General features: G+C 22.7%; 7 protein-coding genes across 7 annotated transcripts; 3 read left to right on the top strand and 4 right to left on the bottom strand. All coding sequences in view use genetic code 6, as the record gives it.

Annotated features, from left to right (window-relative positions):
- Positions 1-1,157: 1,157 nt before the first annotated feature.
- Positions 1,158-1,904, bottom strand: TTHERM_00365430 (hypothetical protein; the record flags this gene model as incomplete). Its single annotated transcript, XM_001007456.2, has 1 exon — positions 1,158-1,904. One exon carries the CDS (start codon positions 1,902-1,904, stop codon positions 1,158-1,160), a length of 747 nt encoding a protein of 248 aa, XP_001007456.2.
- Positions 1,905-4,903: 2,999 nt separating this feature from the next.
- Positions 4,904-6,435, top strand: TTHERM_00365420 (transmembrane protein, putative; the record flags this gene model as incomplete). The annotated part of the gene is made up of 2 exons (XM_001007455.2): positions 4,904-6,026; positions 6,083-6,435. 2 exons carry the CDS (start codon positions 4,904-4,906, stop codon positions 6,433-6,435), a joined length of 1,476 nt encoding a protein of 491 aa, XP_001007455.2.
- A 2,210-nt stretch (positions 6,436-8,645) lies between these two features.
- On the bottom strand, positions 8,646-9,026 carry TTHERM_000365419 (hypothetical protein; the record flags this gene model as incomplete). The annotated part of the gene is made up of 1 exon (XM_012795473.1): positions 8,646-9,026. The coding sequence occupies one exon, from the start codon at positions 9,024-9,026 to the stop codon at positions 8,646-8,648; it is 381 nt and encodes a 126-aa protein (XP_012650927.1).
- Positions 9,027-9,437: 411 nt separating this feature from the next.
- TTHERM_00365410 (hypothetical protein) lies at positions 9,438-10,577 on the bottom strand (the record flags this gene model as incomplete). The annotated part of the gene is made up of 3 exons (XM_001007454.2): positions 9,438-9,553; positions 9,628-9,975; positions 10,046-10,577. The coding sequence occupies 3 exons, from the start codon at positions 10,575-10,577 to the stop codon at positions 9,438-9,440; spliced, it is 996 nt and encodes a 331-aa protein (XP_001007454.2).
- A 1,788-nt stretch (positions 10,578-12,365) lies between these two features.
- TTHERM_00365390 (Na,H/K antiporter P-type ATPase, alpha subunit family protein) lies at positions 12,366-16,365 on the top strand (the record flags this gene model as incomplete). The annotated part of the gene is made up of 6 exons (XM_001007452.2): positions 12,366-12,771; positions 12,879-13,778; positions 13,926-14,252; positions 14,317-14,792; positions 14,842-15,590; positions 15,651-16,365. 6 exons carry the CDS (start codon positions 12,366-12,368, stop codon positions 16,363-16,365), a joined length of 3,573 nt encoding a protein of 1,190 aa, XP_001007452.2.
- A 2,549-nt stretch (positions 16,366-18,914) lies between these two features.
- TTHERM_000365389 (hypothetical protein) lies at positions 18,915-19,418 on the bottom strand (the record flags this gene model as incomplete). The annotated part of the gene is made up of 1 exon (XM_012795472.1): positions 18,915-19,418. The coding sequence occupies exon 1, from the start codon at positions 19,287-19,289 to the stop codon at positions 18,915-18,917; it is 375 nt and encodes a 124-aa protein (XP_012650926.1). The 5' UTR covers positions 19,290-19,418.
- A 566-nt stretch (positions 19,419-19,984) lies between these two features.
- On the top strand, positions 19,985-25,831 carry TTHERM_00365380 (transmembrane protein, putative; the record flags this gene model as incomplete). The annotated part of the gene is made up of 7 exons (XM_001007451.2): positions 19,985-20,012; positions 20,098-20,843; positions 21,010-21,606; positions 21,668-22,084; positions 22,584-23,859; positions 23,913-24,246; positions 24,379-25,831. 7 exons carry the CDS (start codon positions 19,985-19,987, stop codon positions 25,829-25,831), a joined length of 4,851 nt encoding a protein of 1,616 aa, XP_001007451.2.
- Between the last annotated feature and the right edge of the window lie 150 nt (positions 25,832-25,981).

The raw sequence follows: 25,981 nt of genomic DNA, 5'->3' as shown, positions 1-25,981 counted from the left end.
GCATCTTCTATTTATCTAAAATAAAATAACATTTCCTATTTATTTCTTAAAATCAAAAATAATTGATAATTATTTATTTATTTATTTATTTATTTATTTTCAAATTAAAGTTGTTTTATCTTCTTAAATTTTCTATAATTTTATTAATCAGAAAAAGATAAAATAAAATAAATTTTTTTTAAATAATTGATAACTAACTAACTTATTTTATTAAATTAAAATTATCTTAATATATATTTAATTGACTTTAGATTTGCTTATTAATATAAATTATAAATATTTCTTTCAACTAAAGAAACAAAATAGACAGACAAATAAATTTTTGAACTATTATTTACTTTTGTTAATTGTTACAGTTTTTTGCTTTGCAATGTGATCAATGTAAATTAAAAATCTATGAATTTATTTCTAAATAAACAATAAAGAAGATTTCCAGCGTTGCTTTACGATGTAATAAATTTAATTTAAATGCTGCATTAAAGTAAATAAAAAAGTTCATCTGACTTGATTTACTTGTTCGCTTTTTAAATTTACAGTTTTTAAAATTGATTGATGAGACCCATTTATTAAGCTACTTAAAATAAAAAATTTTTTTAGAAAGAAATAAATTTTTATTCTAGAATAATAGTTTTAAAAATTATAAATTACCCTAAAATATAAATTTGGATCCTAAATCTTTCTTTTCATAGTTTTTTAATAAATCATTTTTTACCTGTACTTATGACAACATAAGAAACCAAAGTAAGTATTTATTGTTTTAAAATTTAAATTAATAGAATAAGTAAAAAATCTTAGCTAACTAGTATAAATATTTATAAAAGATATAATTCATCATTAATTTTAGAATAGAGAGTTAATTTAGCAATCAATATTTTTAAAATAAATTTGAAAAGGTAAAGTAAAGTATTGGATATTTAATTAATAATACAAATAATACGTAATATTACAAAAAAAATAGTAAATATAGAGTTTATGAAGAAGCTAAGCAAAATAATCAAAAATTACTTTTTTGAACTGTTTATGACAGTTTTAGAGATCATAGAGGACAAGCCAAACTTCTTGTTTAGCAAAAAAATTTACTGCATACTAATGACAATTAATATTTTTCAAATAAGTGGATATGTCTTTTGCACTGGTGGTGAAAGACAATTTTATGATCAAAAAATAACAATGGTTGCGCATTTAAACGAAATTTCTACAGGAACGTTTTTACTACTTATTAAAGGAAGCGATAATTTAACAATTTTCTTCTTTCTAGTCTTACAGTTTATTGTATATTCTTATACCTTGTACGTAATTATCTTCAATTATATAAAAAACCACCAAAGATCATGGTACATGCAAAATAAGAAATCATTTATGACAATAAATTAGTTGCTTATCGTTTTTTTCACACTTTATTATTGGATTTTTTTAACTCCTTTCACAGAAGTTGGATTAGGAATGCTCTCATGCAATTAAAACGCATTCCTTAAATAGTACAGAGATTAGGGAAACTGCGGAAATAAACCATAGATTTGGAATATTTTAGGAAGCTTGGGAGTTATTTTATCAGTTACTACTAATATCTTGATAAGTTTTTTCTTTAGGAATTATGAATTTTGTGAGAGTAATCTCTTGAAGAGGAAGTTTGCTAATATCTAAATTCCTATTACCTTTTCTTTTTTCTTTCTGTAAATGATTTACTATCTAGGAGAAATACTTCCAATCTATTTTAAATATATCATAGTACAAGTGATGGGCGTCTCAATGATTCTAGATATCTTCTTAAATTTTCCTTATAGAGATAAACTCATATCTATTTTTTATATTTTAGGAACATCTTTTTTTTGGGTAAGCCACACTATCTTAACCATTTTTTTCAATACAAATTCATTCTAAAGTACAGAGCTCTTTTATCTCATGAGTTTCTTAATAGTCCTTGTTGCATTTTTAATATATTCTATTTCAAGATATCAATATGATAATATTCTAAATTAGTGTGGTTCTTCTACTTTACTAAACCAATCTAAGTAAATAATTTTTTTTATCAATCAAAGTCAAATAATCCATAAAAAATGAAATTCTGATTATTAAGTTATTTATTTGGTAAATAACTTAAAAATAAATAAATAGATGATTGAAATCAAGTGAAAACATAAAAAATTCATATTATATTAATGATAATCTTTAAAGGAAATAATCTTGTTTTCAAAATTTATTTATTTAAAGAATATGTGGTAATATTTGGCTTATCTGATTGCTAAAAATAATCATAAATATTATTATTTTAAATTTGTAATATAAAATAGAACACTTGATAATATAGACTTTTACTTAGAATAGCTTTGGCTTCATTGTTAATAGGCCTAAAAAAATGACAAAAGTCAATTGTAACTTCTGCGGATGATTTCGTAACACAAAGAGTATTGTAGGAGAGTGGACTGTATTTGCAAGCTAGAAGATTTGTATGACGATAAGTAGTTTTTGAGAGAAAAATTAGTTAAGAATATTATTGAGATTGTCTTCAGAGATAGTATGTAGAACAAGGCAACTATTAAAAATAAAACAATAAGAGAGCACTTATTTCTTAAATAGATTACATTTATATCTAAAATATAAACAAATCCTTTACGCTCCTACTATGAACTAAAAAAGTACTAAGGAGCTTACCCAAAAGATAAATCCTCATATTTTATTGGAGTTTCTCAAGTCTTATCAAAAATATTTGAATAAATGATAATCTCTAATTAAGAGCTTCTTTATTCAATCTAAAAGTAGGAGAAAAAATCTACTTTCAACTAAAAAGTCACTCTTACAATGAATGACATCCTAAAAACCTCAGAAATACAAGATTCTTTCATTCCTCTTCTAGCTGGATACACTAAAAGTAAGCTTCAACATTTTAAATTGTTGAAATCTAATATTTCTTCAATGGACAATCTTAGAATAGCGTCAAAATAACTTTATGCTTAATAAAAGAAGATAAGTTATTTATTTAACAAATACTCTAAAAGCTTAGCAAATATTTCAATGATAGAACCTAATTTTATATTACAAAAAGTAAATTTTACTCTTATTCTTTTATTTAATTAATAAACCAATACCATTTTTATTTTTCTTGTTCAAAATATTTATACACAAATAAAATCATTTAAATGAAGTTTGTATGTATTACTAAAATAATAAGTTATTTCTTTCAATTATAATTAGATGCATTAGATATTTAAGATTGTCGTTTTTAATGAAGTTAAAAGGCCTTTAGTGATAGAGAAATAGATGGCAAATCTTATTTAAAAAGGATCAGCTAGACCATTTGATGAGCTTAATTCCTTTTAGCTGATAAATGGAAATATAATAACTATTTTTACAAGTGCTAATTAAAATTTTAAAATATTAAATCATTCAAATAGTTTATTGGCTAATTTTTTTGGATATAATTAGATTGAATTCTCCAATATAAAAAGAATTGAAAATCTTATGCCTAATTATATTTCAAATATGCACTCTTAATTAGTGCGAGGATTTGTCCAAAAAGGACATTCAAAGCTTCTTTCAACTGATTAGAAAATGTTTGCAATTGACAAAAATGGATTTATTTTTCCTATTAATTTATAAATTTCTATAAATTACTAATACTAAGATGATTTTATAATGAGTGCAACTATATTAAAAATAATTTCTAAGTAAGGTTACATTTTATTCAATTAATCAGGGTAAATTAAAGGTATAGATAAAGTTTTCTTTTCTACTTTATTTGATTTAAAAACTGAAGATGAAAGCTTGGAAGGCCAACAAGAAAATTTAGTAAATTAAAATCTAATTTTATAATTTTTAAAGAAATATTTTCTAAAAAACTAGGGAGATGAAAATCACTAAATAATTTTGAAAGAAATACAAAAAATAAATGCATTTTTGTTTATGCCGTACCTAATTAAGACAATAAAGGAATTTTATAAAGAGCTATCAACCCAAATAGGCGTTGAGTAGAATTCCTAATAGAGTTAAAATAATAAAAGTGATGATAAAAGTAAGAATTTAAAATCAATCAGTAGAAGATTATTATTCAGTAAAAAAGACATTAAATTAGATATACCTCTTAACTTGATAGAACTTAATCATTACTTTGATTAACAATTTTAATGTTATTAAAAAGATATCCAAATTAATTCATATCAAAACTAAAATACTTCTAAATCTTCTTTAAAGAATTAATAGCATTCCAAAAAGCTAGATGAATTGAATTTTTTTTATAGATTCTATAAAAAATAGAATTAGGTAAATAAATAAATAAATACATTTTTCTTTTTAATTATTTTTAATTTAGTTTTTGAAAAAAATTAATAATTATTTGCACATTTTGAGTAATCTGTAATAGACTTCCTTTTTCATTTCAAATAAAAAAAATTTTTTTCAAATGGTTATTAGTAAATGAATGAACAATACGATTTAGTTTACATTTTTAAAAAAAGATATTTTTGATTAACAAAAAATATTAGTGATAAATAGAAATTTATTACTCCCCACAAATATTTGGATTATTTAGCATTAATTAAGAATTGTCTGTAAAAGAAAAATTTTTTTTTGGGCGTTAATTAAATAGAGCCTTAATTACCAAAAACTTCAGTATATTATTTGTGTTTTATATTCAAAATAATATATTGATTTTAGTTTAATAATAGATGGATTAATATTCCATTTATTGAATTGAAATTATTAAGATGGATTTGTACTTATTTTTTAAAATAAATTGATTTATTATAATTTAGTATTAAATATTACTAACTTTTAAATATATTTTTTTAGTTATATTTATGTAATTTTATATTAATATTTGAAAAAGGTTTGGAGAAAAATGAATTGTTTAAGAAATATAAATTGCTAAGCTAATTTAATAGTTCACATTATAGATAGCTATAATCAAATGCATTAACACATTGTAGAAGATTAAGAATTTATTTTTGAGCTTGAAATCAATGATTTAAATTAGAGCTAAAAAACAATGTTAAACAATAAATACAATAAAGACCTTCAAAATAAAATTTCAAACAAACATAACTTATAAACAGTTAAAGAATAGGAAAATATAATTTCAGAATCAGTAAGCCAAACTGAATTTTCTTCAGAGAAAACTGATTCTAAAGGTTTCAAAAAATTCTTACAAAATTAATAAATAAATTAAGATTTAAAAAGAAATTCATAAATTAATTTATATGATAAAACCATTTCAATTTAGAATCCGAATAAATTAATTCAATAAAATTATTGTATGGATAATATTAATAATTAATTTCTTAAATCTACTAATTAAGTTATAGTTCAGCAACCTTTAATACCAAAAGAAGAATATAATAAAGACTATGATAAAAGCAACTTGACTCAAATTGACGAGACTATCAAACATCTTAAGTCCTAAGAAAAAATTGTAGAAGAAGACTTTTATAATTTTAAACAATTAAGCTAAATTGCATCATATGGAAATTTACTTTCTTAGTAAGAATTAGAGTTAGTCTATTATGCCTAAAAGCATCTAAAAAGTGATGAAAATCTTCATCTTTAAGACAATACTATCAATCAATTAAATTTTCAAAAAAATCAGCAAGTCACATCTTTGAATAATATTAATATGCCTCTTTCAGCTTAATTTCCTTCATAAGATAACTAAGAATAATTAAAAAGTTTCAATCAAACATATCTTAGTAATAATGAGAGCTTTCAACTCATTGAATTATTTCAAAAAATGAAAGAGAGCTAAAGTATAAAAAATAAAAGAAATAGCCAAGCTTAAAAGCAAAACAAATTTTAATATAAAACACAATAAACAATTAATAGAAATAGCAAAATAAAGACACCTTCTCGTCCAACAGACACTACAGACAAATAAGAAAAAGAAATGATTAAGTTGGATAAATAAAATAAAAGGGAAAATATTCTTGTCGAAGGTTCATCTACCACATCAAAAAGCTCTAATAAATAAAATCTCATTATTGATTAAATAATCCACAAAAAATCAATAAAGAGTAACAATAAGATTTCTTTCTTTTTATGTAAAATTTTTATTTTTTGTAAATAAACAGTTAAATTTATAAAATTTTATAAAAAGTATTTAATATTCTTCCATTCATTTGCATCTTTGTGGCCTATTAAGCTCAAATGGAATCCTAACTAAATTCACTTAAAGATTCTTTAAACACAAGCCAAAAAAGATCATTGTTAGGATAATACTATGATTAGCAAGCATTAACATAACTAATAAAATATGAGTATAATTTAAATATACTTCCAAAAGATTTAGAGAGTGCTATTACAACCTTTGATCAAGTGTATTGCTAATAAATAAGATCTAATTTCTAAACATAGCTATAATAAAATATCAATAGCATAATTTAGCTCAGCTAAAGCTAAAATAAAATGCAAATTTATATATTTTCCTAGAAGTAAGCATTTTTTTATTGATTCAATCTTATATTTAGTTTTACCATAAAAATTTCATACTTAATAAATTTATTCATAATTTGGCTTTTTGCTAAGGTGGCATAAATTAAATTTTCTGCTTATTTTTCTAATTTTTAACATTTAATATAAAATTCAATTATTAAATTAAGTTATATAATTATTTACCTACCTCCCTATTTAAAATTTGAAATAGTTATTAAAAAGATAGTATTGGGAATAGTTAGGTTTACTTTTGTTATTTATTTTTGAACTAAATTCACTAAAAATAACAAAATTTTATAATTGAAAAACATTTATCTATCATATGATTTAAATTATTTTTAAAAAAATAGTCAAAGATAAATAAAAAGTGTGAATTAACTAGAATTTTATATGCTTAGTCTACAAAATTTAAGAGAGGTTTGCTAGTTAGATAATAAAAAGCAAAGTTATATTAATGCTATATATTTTATGTACTCAAATTAAATTGGAATTCAATCTATTTCGAAAGAGTTTATAGAAAATAATTTTAATCAGTAAAAGCGAATTATTGACTAACTATTATAGTGTATCTTAATAACAATAATATTAACAGCTGTAATATTTATTATAGTCTAGATTCTTTCTATTCCTTTGATGAATTAAATCAACAAATTTTAAGAAATCATTTATCGTGTACTTTTAAGGACTACTTTTGAAGAAGCAGATTAAGAAATTACAAAACTTGAGTTATTTTATTAAAATTTAATGGACCATAATTGCAGTTGGATTGGATATAATTTTTGCAATGATTTTATTATAGAAAAACAAACTATGTTACAAATTAATTCTAAAGACATCTCTACAGTTTGCTTGAGTAAAATATCTTTAAAATAAAAAAAAAATGAAAATAAATCATAGCAGCAACACATTAGCTCTAAGCTTAGTGATTAAAAGCTCTCTGTTTACAAATATTTAATATAATTTTCATTTTTTGGCATTTCTGCTATTTGTTTTTTAGCTATATCCTTCATTTTTTTTAATGAGTAATAGTCCTACTTAAATCAAAAACTGGATGTTTTTAATATGAATGTGAAATCAAAATTATCCTTTCACTCAATTATCACTCTCAGTGAATTTACTTACAGGAAAAATATTATTTAATAATTTGATTAGAATTTTCCTTTTGATTAATATTAACAAGCTATAAGAGTCTTTAAAGAAGATTAAGATCTCTTAAACTCTTACATTAATTATATGTCAAATGCTCTTTAAAATACTAAAACATTTAGTAACCAAAATATAAATTATTTATAGAATCTATTTAATTAAAATTTATGTGAGATTTTTAATTAAGAAGAGATATGCCAAAATTCAATTAAAATATAGAAACCAATAAATGGGTTCTTTTCTATTATTTCTAGCTATTTATATTATTTTTAGTAATTTAACCTTCTTATAGAGGGCATTCTAAGCTAAAATTAAATTATCTAATTATCTTAGGAATACTCATCCCTTGAATAATACAAATACCTTATTATTTATGGGTTTTAACTTCCAGTTAATACTTTCAACCTCATTCAAAATGAAATTTACTAGCTCTTATTAAGTTAAATTGACTTAATTTAGCAATTTTACATCTTATACATTATTATAGGAGAAATTATTTTAGTATTCATTTGGCTATTATTCAGTTTTTATATAAAATAAAAAATCACTTTAGATATATAGTCTGCTTAGTTTGCACTCACATGTTTACCATTTTAAAAGGCATAAGAAGAAACAATAATTCATCTCTTAAAATCTATTTTCAAATACTGATTTTAAAAATAAACTAAATAATAAAAATAAATAATATTAATGACTATTCCTAAATTCAATAATAATCATAGAATAAGTGTTTTTGTTTATTTAATTATTAAAAATTAATCTATTAAAAATGTATAAATATTGAAAGTCTTCAAGTTATAACATTTGGTATTATGAAGGATTAGATACAAGAAAAGTTTTTTTAAAGAAATAGCTTCTTGAATTAGAGCTTTGTGTTATTCTTTATGTTGATCTTATTCTAAATATATGATATTTTTGAAAAGATAATAGATAAGTATAAATACTATACTGAATTTAAATATTAATAAATACACTTGAAAAATAAAAATATTTAGATAGATAATCCTTAGCTATAGAGTATTGAAAAATAAAATGAATTAGTAACTTAGCTATAAAAATAGTGATGAACTAATTATCATTGTTCATTATTGCTATCTGATTAAACAGTTATTTCTTCTCTAGCTTTTTTTTTTGTTTTTATTTAATTTTGCTGGTTTTCTATATGTGTTCTGTTTCTTCTTTTGTGTAAGAGTTTATCTATTGTAACTCAAGCTTTTAATTTTACTTTAATAGTTCTATTTCTTATTAATGTTTACTCTTTAACCCTTATATTGAAGAAGATTGTTAATCAGATGATGATATGATTGTTTTGATAGAGATTTATTTTAATTATATAAAATATAAAACCTATTTTATTATTTATTAAAAATATGCGCATTGGCATTTGAATAGGGTTTTTAATGGATGCGCACATGTGCGCACGACTCAAATTTTTAGATTTCAAAAATGTGCGCTCGCCACATGAATTACCTTAATGACCATAGTCATAACTGTTAACAACATCTTCTAAAAGTAATCTTTTACCATTCATTGATTGTAGAGCTATTTTCTCTTATGATATTGTAAAAATTTAATAATTGTAGCTTTTCAAAGATTTTTATTTGATACGTAGAGTCTTTTATTCTTTTACACAATTTAAATAATCATGGTGAATAATTTACTTCTTTACAACATATTTCTTAATTCGTTTTAGTTTTTATGATTCATATTATTACTAGAAATAAAACCACAATTATTATAATTATTATGCTAACAACTCTACTATTTCACTATTTATTTTCCCTGGCACAGATTTCTTTTTTGATAAGAATTCTTATAAGTTCAATATTTTTTCTTAGCAAAATGTTTGGCTTTATTATAAAAGTCTCCTTTAGTCACATCGCTAAGATCATATAAATCAGAGTTCTTAACCATTCAATCATATACATTGTTATTTTATCACAAGTAATCTTCATTAATAAGCTATCAGTATCTGCCATTATAGCATCACCTTACTTGAATTCATTTATGAAATGTTAATAATAGAAGTTATACATAACTATTTTGCTTAAGTCTAATATTTACATTCAGATGTAATGAGGTTTGTTTAATTTAACTACTTTCTAACGTTTTTAAACTAGTGCAAGATATTTACTAATTCTATGGAAGTTTTTGAAGTATCTACTTTTACAGTCTTTTTTTTAGATTGGACTAGTTCATAATTAACTCTGTTTCTTACGTTTTCACATAACTTCCTCAAAACACTATTTTTCATTAGTTTCTAGAAGTCTTTCTCAAAATCATTCTTCGCCTTCTGTCTTAATTATGTATTAAGATCGAAGTCTTGCTTCCTGAATGCATTTTGTTTGAAGCTTATAGTTCTATGCATCTTTGAAATGATTAATCCTTCTTATAATATTTATTTTAAATTTTCTATGTTACATACATATTTAGTCTTATCATTAAGATTAGGAGTTAATTTAATTTTATTAGCAACAGATACTTTGCATCCTATTCTTATAGTCATTTTATTACATTTTTGTTGTATGTTGATAGTTGATCATATTTAATTCTTAAATGTTCTGTAGTAAGAGGATAAGTATTATGTTTTAAAAAAAATCTTTTTGGGTATTATAGATCTACTTCATAAACATAACTAATATTTGATGTTTATTATTTTATTATGAAATCAGTACAAAATTATTCTGATTAGCCTTGATTGAGAACTATATGTCTTTATTAGGTTAATTTTTTGACATAGCATACCCATATAGATTATTAGTGTCTAAATAAATTATTTAAACATGTTCTTATTATTTATCATATTCTTCACAATACTCGTTATTAGCTTTAGGATATCTTACGTTTCCTATTGTAGAAATACCTCCACTAGATTATTTTTCAAAAATATTATAAATATTTGGATTTGATTTTAAGTCAATCAATATCTTTGTTAGTGCAAGCATAGAGTCCCATGATATACCAGGTGATGTGAAATAATGTCCTTGTTTTAATCCATAAACTTTTAAATTCATTTCTTTGAGTATTTACTATATACATCAGTTAATAATTTAATGCCAATAACTTAACATAGTAGTAACCACTTACTGAAAATTTTGAATACTAATTTTTCAAATATCTATTTAGCTTCTTGATAATATTCATATTTTAACTCTTTATCACATAAATAGATATAAATTGCTGAAATTTCTGGTAATCTTTCATAACCTAATTTTTCTAGAAAATCAAATCGTTGATAAGGGGATATTTCCTATATTAGCTAAATCATTTAAATCTTCTTAACAAAGTCAATCTCCAAATATTTCCTATAAGTATTATAGTGTATAAGTATTTTATTCTATTTTTAAATTTTATCCTAATTGGCTTAATGATGAAGTTATGAATTAAAGGCTAACGATAAATCTTCTTTTCGTTTTATTGAAGATAAAAAAAAATTTAAGATTATTTATTTATTAATTATTATAAAAATAAAAAAAAATAATAGATACAATTATAAACACCCTATTATGAAAATATAAATGAGACACTTTATATCTAATCTTAATTATTATTATTTATTGAAGGTAATACTTTATGTTTTCTCTATTCTAAATGTTTTTTCTTTTCTTTTTTAAATCATAATTTATCAGATATACATTTGTTTTAAAATCAAATAAAAGATTTTAGTTTTTTATTCAAAATAAATTTTTCTTGCTTTAAATTCATAAAATTTAATAAAATTTTTAAGTTGAAAAAAGAAATAAAAAAATGTTTAAGTCCATTTTTCATTCAAATCTAGATGAAAAATTAAATCTTCTTTTTTAGCTAAGAATATTTTCATAAAAGCTCAAAAAATATTAGTTTCTATAAAAAAAATTTTTACTCTTAAAATTTCTATGAATTTAAACTTGATTTTAATTTATAAAAATTTATTTTAGAAATATTAAATTATTTCATATATTTATTTTGGTGAGAATTTAAAAGTAAAATATAGATAAATTATTAAAAACTAGAATTCTAAATTATCTAAACTATTATTAAAGAAGCTGATTATTTACAATTAAATTTCATTTTTAAGTATATATAAGACTTTATTATTTAATTCTGAATTCATTTTATCATCTAGAAAATAATATAAAATTAAATTCAATATTTCTATAAAAAACAAATAATCATTTTCTAATTTTATTTATAAAATTATAAAAATCCTATGATAATAATTCAAAACATAATTAAATATATTGATTAAGAAAATAAAAAGCTTATTTTTAAATCTAAAATATTTTTCATTTCATTTTTAAATTTATTAAATTTCAAATTATTTTACCCATGAGTGTAGATTTTATCTGTTATATTTTAAAATTAATAATTATGTTTATTCATTTATTTATATGCAAATTTAAATTTTAAATAAAAATATGCAAAAATATATAATTTTTTGTTTTACATTTACTTTGGATATGGCTTGATTGATTTAGAAAATAAGAAAATTCTTCAAATGAATAATTTAAAAAAGGTAAAAATATAAAAATTTGTTAATAAATGAGCTTTATCCAATAAATTTGTTTGCAAAATATTCTACTCTATCATAATTTATTCGCTCATTATGTAGTTGCTAAAAATAGATTGTTGTTTATCAATATTTTTGATATAGTAAATAATTATTTAATTATTAATTATAAATAAAAATAGACAAAGCTACTTTTTGAAAATTTAGCAAATCTATAATAAATAGCTAACAAATTTTATTCTTGTTGATAAGACTGATAGCAACTCAAATAAATAATACAAATTAAGAAATAAAATTACCTATTATAAAAAAAATGTAAAAAAAATAGTCTTAAGTAATACCTACTGCTTTCGAAGAGCTTAGACAGTCTATTTGTCTTACAAATTCTATAATTTAATATAGAAAAAAGCTCGCATCTATTCTAGATTCTATAAAATTGGAGTCAATTGGTGGGCACAATAATCATTTATAACATTAGCCTTGTTGTGAATAAGAAATAAATTTTAACTATGATGATGATGATGAAGATCTAGAGGCTCATTAGATTTAAGCTACTAAAAAATAACAGCCTCTTGTGAATAAGAAAGATTTGATTTAAAATTAAATGATGTAAAGAGATGAGCACAAAGTTGAACTTAAAATTCTTGTAAAACGTTATGGCACAGATATTTAGAATGGACATAAATAATAAAAGGCTGAATAACTCAATATATAATTAGGTAATAATTAAGTAATCAGTTAGTTATTTAAAATAATATCATTTATTTTATTCTATGATTTTAGTTGTTTTTATTAATTTATTTATTTTCTTATTTAAACTAAATAGGTGATAATAAACTATCTGAAAAACCTAAAGAACCTCTAATTTTTAAATTTTTGAGAGAACTTATTACCCCATTTGCTATTTTGCTTTGGATTTCATCAATTGTTTGTTTTGTTGCTTATAAAATTAAACCTCAGAATTCTCAAAATCTTTATTTTGGAATTATCTTAATTTTTGTAGTTCTCATTACAGCATTTATCACTTTCCAACAAAATAAAAAATCAGAAGCAATATTGGATTCATTTAAAAGCTTTTTACCTCAAAAGTGTGTGGTTATAAGAGATGGAAGTGAAACATAAATTAATTCATAAAAACTTGTACTCGGTGATATTGTTAAAATTAAAGCAGGAGAAAAAATTCCAGCTGATATTCGTTTAATTAGAGTCAATGAAATGAAAGTAGACAATTCTGCATTAACTGGAGAAAGTGAATCTTAAATTAGATCTACATTTTGCAGTCACCCTGAATCTCTTCTTGAAACCTCAAATGTTGCTTTTTTTGGTACTTTGTGCAAGGAAGGATAAGGTATAGGTATAGTAATTTAAATTGGAGACAAAACAACTCTAGGCGAAATAGCAAGTATGGCTTCAGCTGAGAAAAAAACTAAAACTCCACTTCGTATTGAGTTAGATAGACTCATTCTTTTCATGGTTTTTGTTGCTTTGTCTTTAGGCATTTTATTTTTCTTACTTTCTTACTTTCATGCAGGTTACGATGCTATAACTTCTATTGTTTATGGGATCGGTATTTTAGTTGTCAATGTTCCAGAAGGTTTGATATGTTGTATTACCATTTCTCTAGCAATAACTGCGAAATCTCTTCATAGAAAGAATGTCTTAGTTAAAAACTTAGAGTCAGTTGAAACACTAGGATCTACTTCATGTATTTGTTCAGATAAAACAGGTTATACTTATTTAAAATGTGTTATTATTTAAAGAATGAAATCTAAATAAACCAGTTAAATTGAAATTTACTTTATTTAAGTTAATCGAAAATAAGCCATTTTAAGAAAAAAATTTTTTTAATTCAAATAATATTAATTACACATAGGCACATTAACTTAAAATGTTATGACGGTAGAACATATTTGGATAAGTGGATAAGAAATTAAGGCTACCAACAAAAAATATGTTGAAGATGCTACTTTGCTAAATTATTATGAAAAGGATATTGCCTTTAAAGAATTACACCTCAACGCTATTCTTAGCAGTGAAGCAAAATTTGATATTAGCTAGATAGAAGATAAAAAAAATATTGATTATTTTAAGTGTCTTGTTAATGGAGATGCTACTGAAACTGGGTTGATTAGATTTTTTCAATCTATTGAAGATATTTAAAAAACTAGAGATAAATACAGAATCGCTGAAAATAAAGAGAGTAATACAAAATTATTTTACAGATTATTAATAAATTTTTTTTTTTTGATTTTTTCATAAAAAAGAAAATCTAACCAGAATGCCTTTTAATTCTACTGAGAAATTCGCTCTTACTATTGTTGAAAATGTTTCTCCTACAAGCGATTATTGCATATATGTAAAAGGTGCCCCTGAAAAAATTTGGAATTTCTGCTCATATATTTAAAATGGAAATAAAGAAGAGATTATCAATGATCAGTGGGATATAAATTTTGAGAGAATTAACAAAAAATTTGGTAAAAGTAGTGAAAGAGTGATTGGATTTGCTAAATTGCTTCTCCATAGAGAGCAATATCCTCTTAAAAATTATAATTTTTAAGTTTAAAGCCCAAAAACGTTTAATTTTCCACTAAGAGGTTATGTTTTTACAGGTTTGATATCTTTAATTGATCCTCCTAAAATCAGAGTCCCTAATGCAATCCTAGAATGCAGATCTGCTGGTATAAAAGTTATCATGGTTACTGGTGATTAACCATCTACTGCTGCTTCAATAGCTAAGCAAGTAAATTATTAATATTGAGTCTTTTAAGCCAAAAATAATTTAATAAAAGGTAAATATTATTCCAAATTTTATCGAAACCACAGAAGAAATGATGAATAGATTAAGTATTACTTGGGAAGAAGCAGTTGAATAATGTACTGCAATTGTTATTCATGGAGATAAAATTGTGTAGTCAATATCTTTTGAAGAATAGCAAGGCATAGAAAAATTTACAAGCCTAAGAGAATGGATTAAAAAACCATACTGTGTATTTGCAAGAACTACCCCTGCTCAAAAGCTTTAAATAGTACAAGCATGCTAAAAAGAAGGATAAATAGTAGCGGTAACAGGTGATGGTGTTAATGATTCCCCAGCTATTAAGTAAGGAAATATAGGTATATCAATGAATCTTACTGGAAGTGACGTTACAAAGGACGCTGCTGATATGATTTTACTTGATGATGATTTTGCATCTATTGTTGCAGGCATAGAAGAAGGAAGGAAGATTTTTGATAATTTAAAAAAGACTTTTGTTTATCTTTTATGTTCAAATATTCCTGAAATTCTTCCTTTTTTAGCATTCATCATTTTCAGTATTCCTCTTCCTTTGAGTAATATTTACATGCTTTGTATTTGTGTTGGTACTGATATCTATCCAGCTATATCTTTAGGTTATGAAGAGGCAGAAGTAGATATTATGACGAGAAGACCGCGTTAAAAAAATGATCATTTGGTATCTCTTAAATTGATGACTCATTCTTATGGATTAATGGGCATTATGTCAATGTCATGTGGTTTTATTGCATATTTTATCAGTTTGTAAAATATTTAAATTTTATTATTTTCTTTATCATTCTTATTTTTATTTTATGCAAATAGAAATTATTTTGGTTTCAAAACTCTTGAATTATTCGGAATGGCTACTTATTCCGCATACAAACCTCCAGCTCACCTTTTTACAATAGATCCAAAAATTGCATAATTTTCATAATATTAACAATATGGGGTGATGTACAACTCTAATGTAATGCTTGGAAGTAAAACATGTGATGAAGATTTATACATTTTAAAATAAAACTATAAAGATTTTTTATGGATCATCGATTGGACTCAGATATAAAATGGATAGTATGATTTAAGGAAAGCATTTATAGAATGCAAAAATGGTAAATGGTAGAGTAAAGTTGGTGGTTGGTCTGACTGCAATATCAACAGCAGTTATACATATTCTGATTTTGTATAAAACACGGCTTGCTATTCAACAGATGCTTTGAAGTATGCTTAATCAAGCTTCTTCTGTTGCATTGTTATTTTCTAATGGAGCAACATTTTTGCATGTAAGGCTAGAAAATCTTCATTTTGTACTTCACCCTTTAACATCAAAATGATATAAGGCATATTTTTCGAAACTTGTTTGGCAGCATTTTTAGTATTAACCCCAGGAGTCAATACTATTTTTGGAGGCCGCCCTATAGAGTTCTGGTAGTTTGGGGTTTCTGGAGTTCCATTTTCTATAATGGTACTAGCGTGGAATGAGGTAAGAAAATATCTCATCAGAAAATATAGATGGTTCTTAAAATATTCTTATTGGTGAGAAATTAACACTAAAATAATTACTATTGTTTGTAAATTAATTAATTAAATTTTAAATCATCAATAAAATATTAATGTCTAAAAAAAGAAAATATCATTGGAGTATCCAATTTATCATAAATTTAGATTATAAATATCATTTAAATAATATTTTCTATAAAAGAATTAAATTTGCATTATGTAATCTTTACCAATTCATGTATATAAATATTTATATTAACAAATAAAATCAGCATTAATTTCCACATTTTTTTAATTATTTTCTAGAAACTCTGATAAATATATTACACTATTTACTTCTTTAGGAAGATATTCATAATTAGAAATATTAGGAGGGTAACAAAAATTTTAGTAAATTAAAAGATAAAACACTAAATCTTTAATCATTAATATGCAGTAAGATTGAAACAAATATATAAAATTAATTAACCATTAATTACGTTTCACTGTATACAGTTTTACAACTTTTCTTAAAAAGATAATGTACCTAATTATAAAAGCAGTAAAATACTGGAAAATGCATGTTATAGTTACTTCATTAAAAAGATAAATGAATTTATTAATTAATTAAATTTTCTATAGCTTGATGTAATTAAAAAAGGATTAAATTTTAATCCATTAAACAGTAATTATACTTTTCGTGATTTTTATAAAGAACATTTATCACACACAATAAAAAATTTTAAATCTATTTTTAAAAATAGCAGTTGAAAAGAAAATGTAAGTAAATAAGTTAATCTATTTAAAATACTTCTGATTTTGATCAGCTAGTAAAAATAGATAATAAAATGATTTAGCCAATCAAGAAACGCTTAATTTGGTTAAATTTTAGTTATTTAATATTCAAATAATCCATAAATAGATGTAAATATGTTTCTTTTTTTAATAATATTTTGTTGATATTTTCAATTCTTTAAATGTCATTTGAAGAATTTATATTACTATTCAAAGATATTTTTTAAAACTGACTACTATTTCCTTTTAAGAGTGATTTAGTCCATCAGGAAGCAAAAGTACAAAAAATTTGAGTAAGTAAATAATATCCAATTTGATGGAATCTTGTAATGCAAAACAGTGCACAGCTTGCAAAATCAAAATATGTCTAAAAAATATTTATTAATTTACCACAGATTATTTGTTTTTTTAAATTAATGGGCTTTTTTTTTCTAATTTAATGGATATATTTTAATTAATAGCAAATTTTGCAAAAAAATGTATCTTAATAGATGTTGATTTTTGAGTTTAAATATTTGAAAATTGGTTTTAAGAAATTGAGCTACAATCAATCAATTGATTCTATTCTTACCAACACTTTATAAGCTAGAAATACAAATAATTATATTTGTTTTCTTACAAGTTTTTGATTTCATTAATTTTAATTAAAAGTCAAGCAAAATTTTTCAAATATACAGAATATTGCAAAAGTTATTTTATGATTTGATGAATTTAATTAACAAGCTGTAAACTGAAGTCAATTCAAAAATAAGAAAATCAATAAATCTAATTAGATTACAAAATTTCATAATATATTATCCGTGTTTTTTTGACAATGATATTCATTCATATGCAGTTCCAACTAAAAAAAAAATAAATTAAAATTTGTTATTTAATTAAATATCATAAATTATCTTTAGTACTTACAAACTTTTTAATACACAATATTGGCAAATGTAAGCATATTGAAAGTTTTCACAAACCTAATTACTCTACGCTTCCTATTATTTAACATCTTAACATATTATTTTAAAATATGAGATTCTTATTTTTATAATTATAAATATATATAGCTATATGGTTACATTAAATACTCAAAACTTAAAAATAATTAGCTTAAATTAGTAATATCAAAAATATATATATAAGCAAAACGTATTTCATCAGTATACTAATAAAATTAGATAAATCACCTGTAGAATAATAAAGTAAATAAATAATCTTATTAAATATAGTGTTTAATATTAAAAAAGATTGATTAATATTTATACTGCTGCAAATAATTAAAAAAGCGCGTAAAAAATATAGTTATATAAAACAGCAAGCATTATTATTTATGAAGAGCATTAGCAAAACCATCAAAAATTACTTGTTTTAACTGTTTCTAACAGTTTTAGAGATCATAGAGGATAAGCCAAACTTCTTAATAAGCAAAAAAATCTATTGTACTCTGATGACCATAAATATATTTTAGATTAGCGGATATATTTTTTGCACTCACGGAGACAGAGCTTTTTATGACTAAAAAATAACTATTGTTGCTCATGTAAATGAAGTTTCAACAGGAACTTTCTTACTCCTTCTTAAAGGAAATGACAATCTTACAATTATCTTTTTTTGCATTATTTAATTAGTTGTTTATTCCTACACAATTTATATTATTTTTCTCAACTATGTCAAAAACCACTAAAGATCATGGTACTTGCAAAACAAAAAAAGCTTTATGACAATAAATTAGATGCTTATTATTTTTTTCACTCTTTATTATTGGATTTTTTTGACCCCTTTCACTGAAATAGGGTTGGGAATGCTCTCGTGTAATGAAAATGCCTTTCTTCAAGCATATAGAAATTAAGGAAACTGCAGTGATAAACCATAAATATGGAATATTTTAGGAGGTCTTGCAGTAGTTTTATCAGTAACTACTAATATATTGATAAGTTTTTTCTTTAGAAACTATGAGTTTTGCGAGAGTAACCTTTTAAAGAGGAGATTTGCTTATCTTCTAATCCCAATTATCTTTTCCTTTTTCTTATTGCAAATGATTTACTACTTAGGAGAGGTGTTGCCTTCCTACTTTAAATATATAATAGCTTAGTGTATGGGTATTTCTATGATTCTTGATATTTTCTTAAATTACCCATACAGAGATTAAATAATTTCGATTTTCTACATTATGGGAACATCTTTTTTTTGGGTTAGCCACACCATTTTAACAATTTTTTTCAACTATACTCCATTCAAGAGCACAGAACTCTTTTATCTAATGAGCTTCTCAATAGCTCTTGTTGCTTTTTTAATCTATTCAATATCAAGATATTAATACAATTCTATAATTAATATGTCTGGATCCTCTAATAATTTCAGCTAATCTAGGTAACTTACATTAATAAAATATTACTTAACTTTTAGCAAATTAATTAAATACCCACAAAAATAAAAAGGAGCAAAATTTTAGCAAATTTGAGTTATTTTCTATGTAATAATAATTAAATCACTTAATCTGTCTACAGAATAAAATCAAACAATTCATAAAAAGCGATGTTAATTGATAAAAATATGCCATTTATAAAATAATTGTTTTAAATATTTTGCAATTAAAAAATAAGATATGAACATTGAGATGGTTTAATAAAAGAGTTTTTATTTAAAAATTCTTAATTATAGAAAACAAAAAAATAGATTTGAAGGATAATTAGACTATCTTTTAAAAATTTTAATTTAATTAATACTTGCAGGTACTTACAAAAATATTGAATAAATCAAAATTGTTCTAAATACGATTTGACAAAAAAAACCATACGCATTTCGAAAAAAAAATTAAAAGTGCTGAATTAATCAAAATTAGCATTGAATAATTTGCTTAATTAATAAAATTAGTGATAATTAAAATTATATAACAAAATATGTGTAATCTGATTGATTCTAACCTTAGTAATATAAATCAGGAATTAACATTACCATAAGAAAGTTTTTTCATAAATTATTTATTTATTTTTTGTAATATTTAATAGAACAGTTAATGATATAGATTTTTACTTGGAATAATTTTGGCTTGCTAGTTAATAAGCTCAAAAGGATGATTTAAGCAGTTTTAATTTGCTTTAGATGGTTTCTTAGCACAAAGAGCACTGCGTAAGAGAAATCTGCAATTGCAAGCAAGAAGAAATCTATGATGATAGAAACCAGCTAAGAATAGAATTAGTTAAAAATATTATTGATACTGTCTTTAGTGATTGCATATAAAATAAGGTAGTTATTAAAAACAGAGCAACAAGGGAGCATTTATTTCTGAAATACATTACTTTCGTTGCTAAATTCTAAAGAAATCCCCTACGTGCTTACTACGAACTAAAAAAATACTACAAAACTTACCCAAAAGATAATTCTTCATATTTTATTGGAGTTTGCTAAGTATTATCTAGAACATTCAAATAAATGATAACCGCTCATTAAGAGCTACTTTATTCAATGTAAAAGTAAGAATAAAAATCTACTTTCAACTCAAAAGTGACTCTTACCATGAAAGATATTATAAAAACATAAGAAATATAAAACTCTCTTGTTCCTCTTCTTGCAGATTACACTTTAAGCAAACTTCAACATTTCAAGTAATTAAAGTCAACAATTTCTTCTATGGATGGTCTCAGAATTATATCCAAAGAACTTTATGTCAAATACTAAAAGCTTAGACATTAATTTAGTCATTACTCCAAATACTTTTCTAAAATGTCTATTATAGAACCAAATTTTATTTTATAAAAGGTAATTATTAACTTAAAAAACATAATTTTTTAGCTGTTTTCAACTCATATGAAGTTATTTATTATATAAAATTCTCAAAAATGCCAAAAATTTATTCGCAAAAATAATTTCATAAATGGAGTATGTTAGAAACCAATATTAAAATATTTCTTTTATATTCAATCAGATTCTTTAGATATTTTAGATTGTCATTTTTAACGAAGTTAAAAAACCTTTGCTGTTAGAGAGATAAATGACGCATTTGATTTAAAAAGGATCTTCTAGACCGTTCGATGAGTTAAATTCATACAATTTGAATCAAGGAAACATAATAACTATTTTTACAAGTGTAAATTAAAATTATAAAATCCTTAATCGTTCAAATAGCTCCTTGGCTAATTTCTTCGGATTTAATTAGATAGAATTCTCCAGTTTTAAAAGAATAGAAGACCTCATGCCGACTTACATTTCTAATATACATTAATAATTAATTAATGGATTTATTCATAAGGGTCATTCTCAAATTTTATCTTCCAATCAAAAAGTGTTTTCAATTAATAAACAAGGCTTTATTTTTCCTGTTTAATTGCAGGTCTCTGTAAATTACTCATATTAAGATGATTTTAGAATGAGTGCAACTCTTTTAAAGCTAATTTCTTAACAAGGCTATATTATATTTAATTAATCCGGGTAAATCAAAGGAATAGATAAAAATTTCTTTTCTAGTTTCTTTGATCTAAAAATTGTGGGTATAGATGAAGAGTAATAAGGGAATGGAGTTAATGTATGTACGTTTATTTTTCAAGATTTATAAGATAAGCAATTTTTTTCACTTAATAAACTAGGAAAATGAATATTAATCTGCAATATTGAAGGAGATACAAAAACTAAATATATTTACGTTTATGCCATGCTTGATAAAGTCTATTAAAGAGTTTCTTAATTAGTTGTCGACTTAAAATCGAATTGAATATGAAAGTTAAAATATTCAAAATAAAAATAGTGATGATAAAAATACAAATTTAAAATCAATCAGTAGAAGATTGCTATTCAGTAAAAATGATATTAAGATAGAAATCCCTTTGAATTTAATTGAGCTCAATTAATCTCTAGAATCATAATTTCAAACTTATTAATCTCAAGCTAAAATTAATTAAAATCAAACTTAAAAAAGCTCTAAGCAATCCTCTAAAAATTATTCCCTTTAGAATAAGTTAGAAGCCTTGAGTTTTTTCAAACAGTTCTATAAAACACAAATTTAGGTAATATTATTTTTATTAATAATATCATCCATTATTTCAATATTATTTTCTTAATATTTTATATCTTAATAAAATTTTTTGATTTTCTGAAATCGAGAAACAAATTTTAATGATTACAATTTTTCGAAGATATTTGTAAATATCTTAATTTAAAAGGTATTCTAAATTAATAATTTAAGTACTGCAAATTTAATAAATTTAAATATACCCTCTAAAGATATTCTTAATAAAAATTAAATGATTTTGATGATTAGAAAAATAAAAAATCTATTAATCGACTAGTAGTCTTTATTCTAAAATATTACAGTATTTATCATTTTTTTGGATAATCAAAATTTTATTTACTCAGTAAGTTGTGGAGAGCAACTATTTTCTAAAAAATATCCATTAGAAAAGGTTTGAAGCTTATAAAAAAATAAAATACATATTAAAAAATATTTAACTTTCATTTTAGTTTTAAGCATTTAGGGAAAATATTTTAAAAAATTATTTTAAATAGGAATGGAATAGAGCAAACTGCCTCAAGAGCGCCAACTGTTAGGCAAATTTAATTGTCCATATTATAAATAGCTCTAATTAAAGACATTAACATATTGTGGAAGATTAAGAGTTTATTTTTGAAATTGAAATTAATGACTTAAAATAAAGAAAATAAACTTTATTAAATACCATAGATCTCCATGACAGAATGTAAAATGAACATACTTTATAAGCTATTGAAACCGAAAATACCATTTCAGATACAGCGAATAAAACCTAAATCTCTTCTCATAATTTAGATTCTCAAGATTAAAAAAAACTCTTTTCAAGCTAATTCAAAAACTAAAACTCAAAAGACCTAAATTTAAAAAGAAATTCTTAAATTTTTATGTAGAAAACAAACAACTATAACTAAAGTTCTAGCAAATAAAATTATTCTACTGAAAAAATAAACAACTAATTTATTAAATCAAGTAGTATATCTCTAGTTTAGTAGCCATAAATTACTAAAACTGAATCCAATAAAACTATTAATAATGCCAACAATAAAATTCAAATAGAAGGTGATTCTAATAAATTATAAACCAAAGAAAGAATACTAGAAGAGGAACATTACACCTTTAACTTGATGAGTTAAATTACTTCTAATAGAAACCTTCTTTCGTAATAAGAATTTGAATTTGTCTGCTTGAGCCCACATAAAATAAAAAGCGAAGAAAATGTTCATACATTAAATAACGATTTATACAAATAAGATAGTGCAAAAATAAATTCTAAGACATTAATTTCATAAGACAAATCAATTAATCAAATAAATTACTAAACAACTTAAATCATCACATCCTTAAATAATATCAATAGCCCTCTTTCAGCTTAATTTCACTATAAGAATTAGTTATAATTAGAAAAAAGCTGCGATCAAAAAAGTACAAGTAATCATGATAGTTTTTAACTGATTGAAATGTTTAAAAATAAAATGAAATAGAATTATATTACCAAAAATTAAAAATTAGCACAAATTTTATAAAATAACAATTATAAAAATGAAGCAAGTTAACAAAAAGTAAATTAAGATATCAATAAATAGCTATCAAAAAATACACCTTCCCGTCCAACAAATAATACAGATAAATAAGAAAAAGAAGAAATAAAGCTAGATAAAAATATTTAGATGGAAAACATACATGAAGGTTCATCCACAACTTCAAATAGTTCAAGTAGACAAGAATTAATTGTTTATCAAATAATTCATAAAAGATCAATAAGAAGTAACTCTAAGATAATTATTCTTTTAAGTAAGATATTTTTAATTTAAATTGATTTTTTACATTTTTCAATTAAATAAAAGTATTTGATATCCTCGCCTTTATTAGTATTTCTTTAGCATATTATATTAAGATGCAAGGTTTGCTTAGTTAAGTAAAAGATTCCTTAAATATAAGCTAATAATAGTCATTACTAGGATAATACTATGACCAATAAGCATTAACCTAATTAATTAAATATGAATATAATTTGAATATTCTTCCAAATGAACTAGAGAATGCTGTTTCTTCTTTTAATCAATCTTATTGTAATCAAATTGGATCTAACTTCTAGATGGACCTATAAAAAAATATTAATAGAATTATTGAACTGAGTTAAAGCCAAGACTAAATACAAACATTTGATTTTTCATCAAAGTAAGCTATTATTTTATTGAATTAATTATTTTTTATTGTTTAATATTTAAATATAAAAAAAATAATTTTTAAATAATTATTTATTAATTTTTATGGATGTAAATATCATCTAAATTTTTTTTTTTTATTTAGCTAAAAAATTGAAGTAAAATTAAATTAACTAGAATTTTACTTGTTAGCTATGTAGAAAATTAGAGCAGTATGCGAATCAGAGCATATTCAAAATTAAATTAATAGTATATATTTTATGTACGAAAATTAAATTATAATCCAATAGAATTCTAGAGAATTAATTCAAAATAATATTGATCAGTAGAATTAAAATATAGAAAATTTATAAAAGCATGTTATTTTGATAATAATAATCACGGTTGCAATATTTCTTTTTGCATCGATTTTATCCTTACCCTTAATGAAATCAATAAATAAATTCTAAGAAATTATTTATTTTGTCCTTTCAAGGACTACTGTTGATGAAGCAGACAAAGAAATTACAAAACTCGAGCTCTTTCATAGAAACTTATAGAACAATGATTGCAGTTGGATAGAGTATAATTTTTGTAGTGATTTTATAATATAAAAAATGGCCTTAAAAATCAACTCTTAAGAGAGCTCAACTGCTCATTCAGCTTAAGTAGCTTTAAAATAATTAAAGTAAAAAAAAGCTGAAAATAAAATTTAATAATAGCACATCAGCTCTAAGATGAGTGACTAAAAGCTCTCTGTTTTCAAATATTTCATTATGCTTTGCTTTTTTGGTTTTACTGCTATTTGTTTTTTGGCTGTTTCAGTTATTTTCTATTACGAAGAATAATCCTTTTTGAAGCAATAGTTAGATGTATTCAATACTACAATGAAAACAAAATTATCATTTCACTCAATTATCACTTTAAGCGAGTTTACTTATAGGAAAAGTATTATTTAATAACATGATTTGAACTTCCCATTTGATTAATATTAAAAAGCAATAAATATTTTTAATCAAGATATGAAGTTATTAAACACTTACTCAAATTATATGTCTAATGCAATATAGAATAGACAGATATTTGATAGCTAAAATATGAGTTATCTAGAAAAATTATTTAATTAAAATCTATGCGAAATTTTGTCAGACTAAGAAGTTTGTAAAAATACCTCAACAATAAAATAAGAAGCAATAAATGGATTCTTTTCTATCATTTCTAGTTATTTATATTATTTCTAACAGTTTAGTTCACTTTATAATGGTAGCCTAAACTAAAGCGAAACAATCTAAATGTCATGGGAATATTCATCACTTGATTAATATAAATATCTTATAGCTTATGGGTTTTAATTACCTATTGAAACTTTTAACCTTATTTAAAACTAATTATACTCCCTCTTAGATAATTAAATTAAATAAATTTAGCAATTTTATACTTTTTACATGTTAATAGGAGAAATTACTTTGATAGTCATTTGGTTAGTATTCAGTGTCTACTTAAAATAAAAAATAAATTTAGATGTACAGTCTGCTCAATTTGCTCTCACGTGCTTACCATTTTAAAAGGCATAAGAAGAAACAACAATTTATCTGCTTAAATCTATTTTCAAATACTGATTTTTTGATCAAAAATAAAAAACAATTAAATTTACTTAAAATTAAAAACAAACACATATGTATATAATTCTAATTATTTATTTAAAAAATAAAACTGTAAATATAATAAATTTAAATTTCACTGTTAACTGATTATTAAAATAATAAATT

This window comes from Tetrahymena thermophila, assembly GCF_000189635.1.
Source record: "Tetrahymena thermophila SB210 genomic scaffold scf_8254813, whole genome shotgun sequence".
Classification (NCBI taxonomy): domain Eukaryota; phylum Ciliophora; class Oligohymenophorea; order Hymenostomatida; family Tetrahymenidae; genus Tetrahymena; species Tetrahymena thermophila.
The sequence above is the reverse complement of the archived record's forward strand: the minus strand, read 5'-3'. Positions and strand labels throughout refer to the sequence as shown.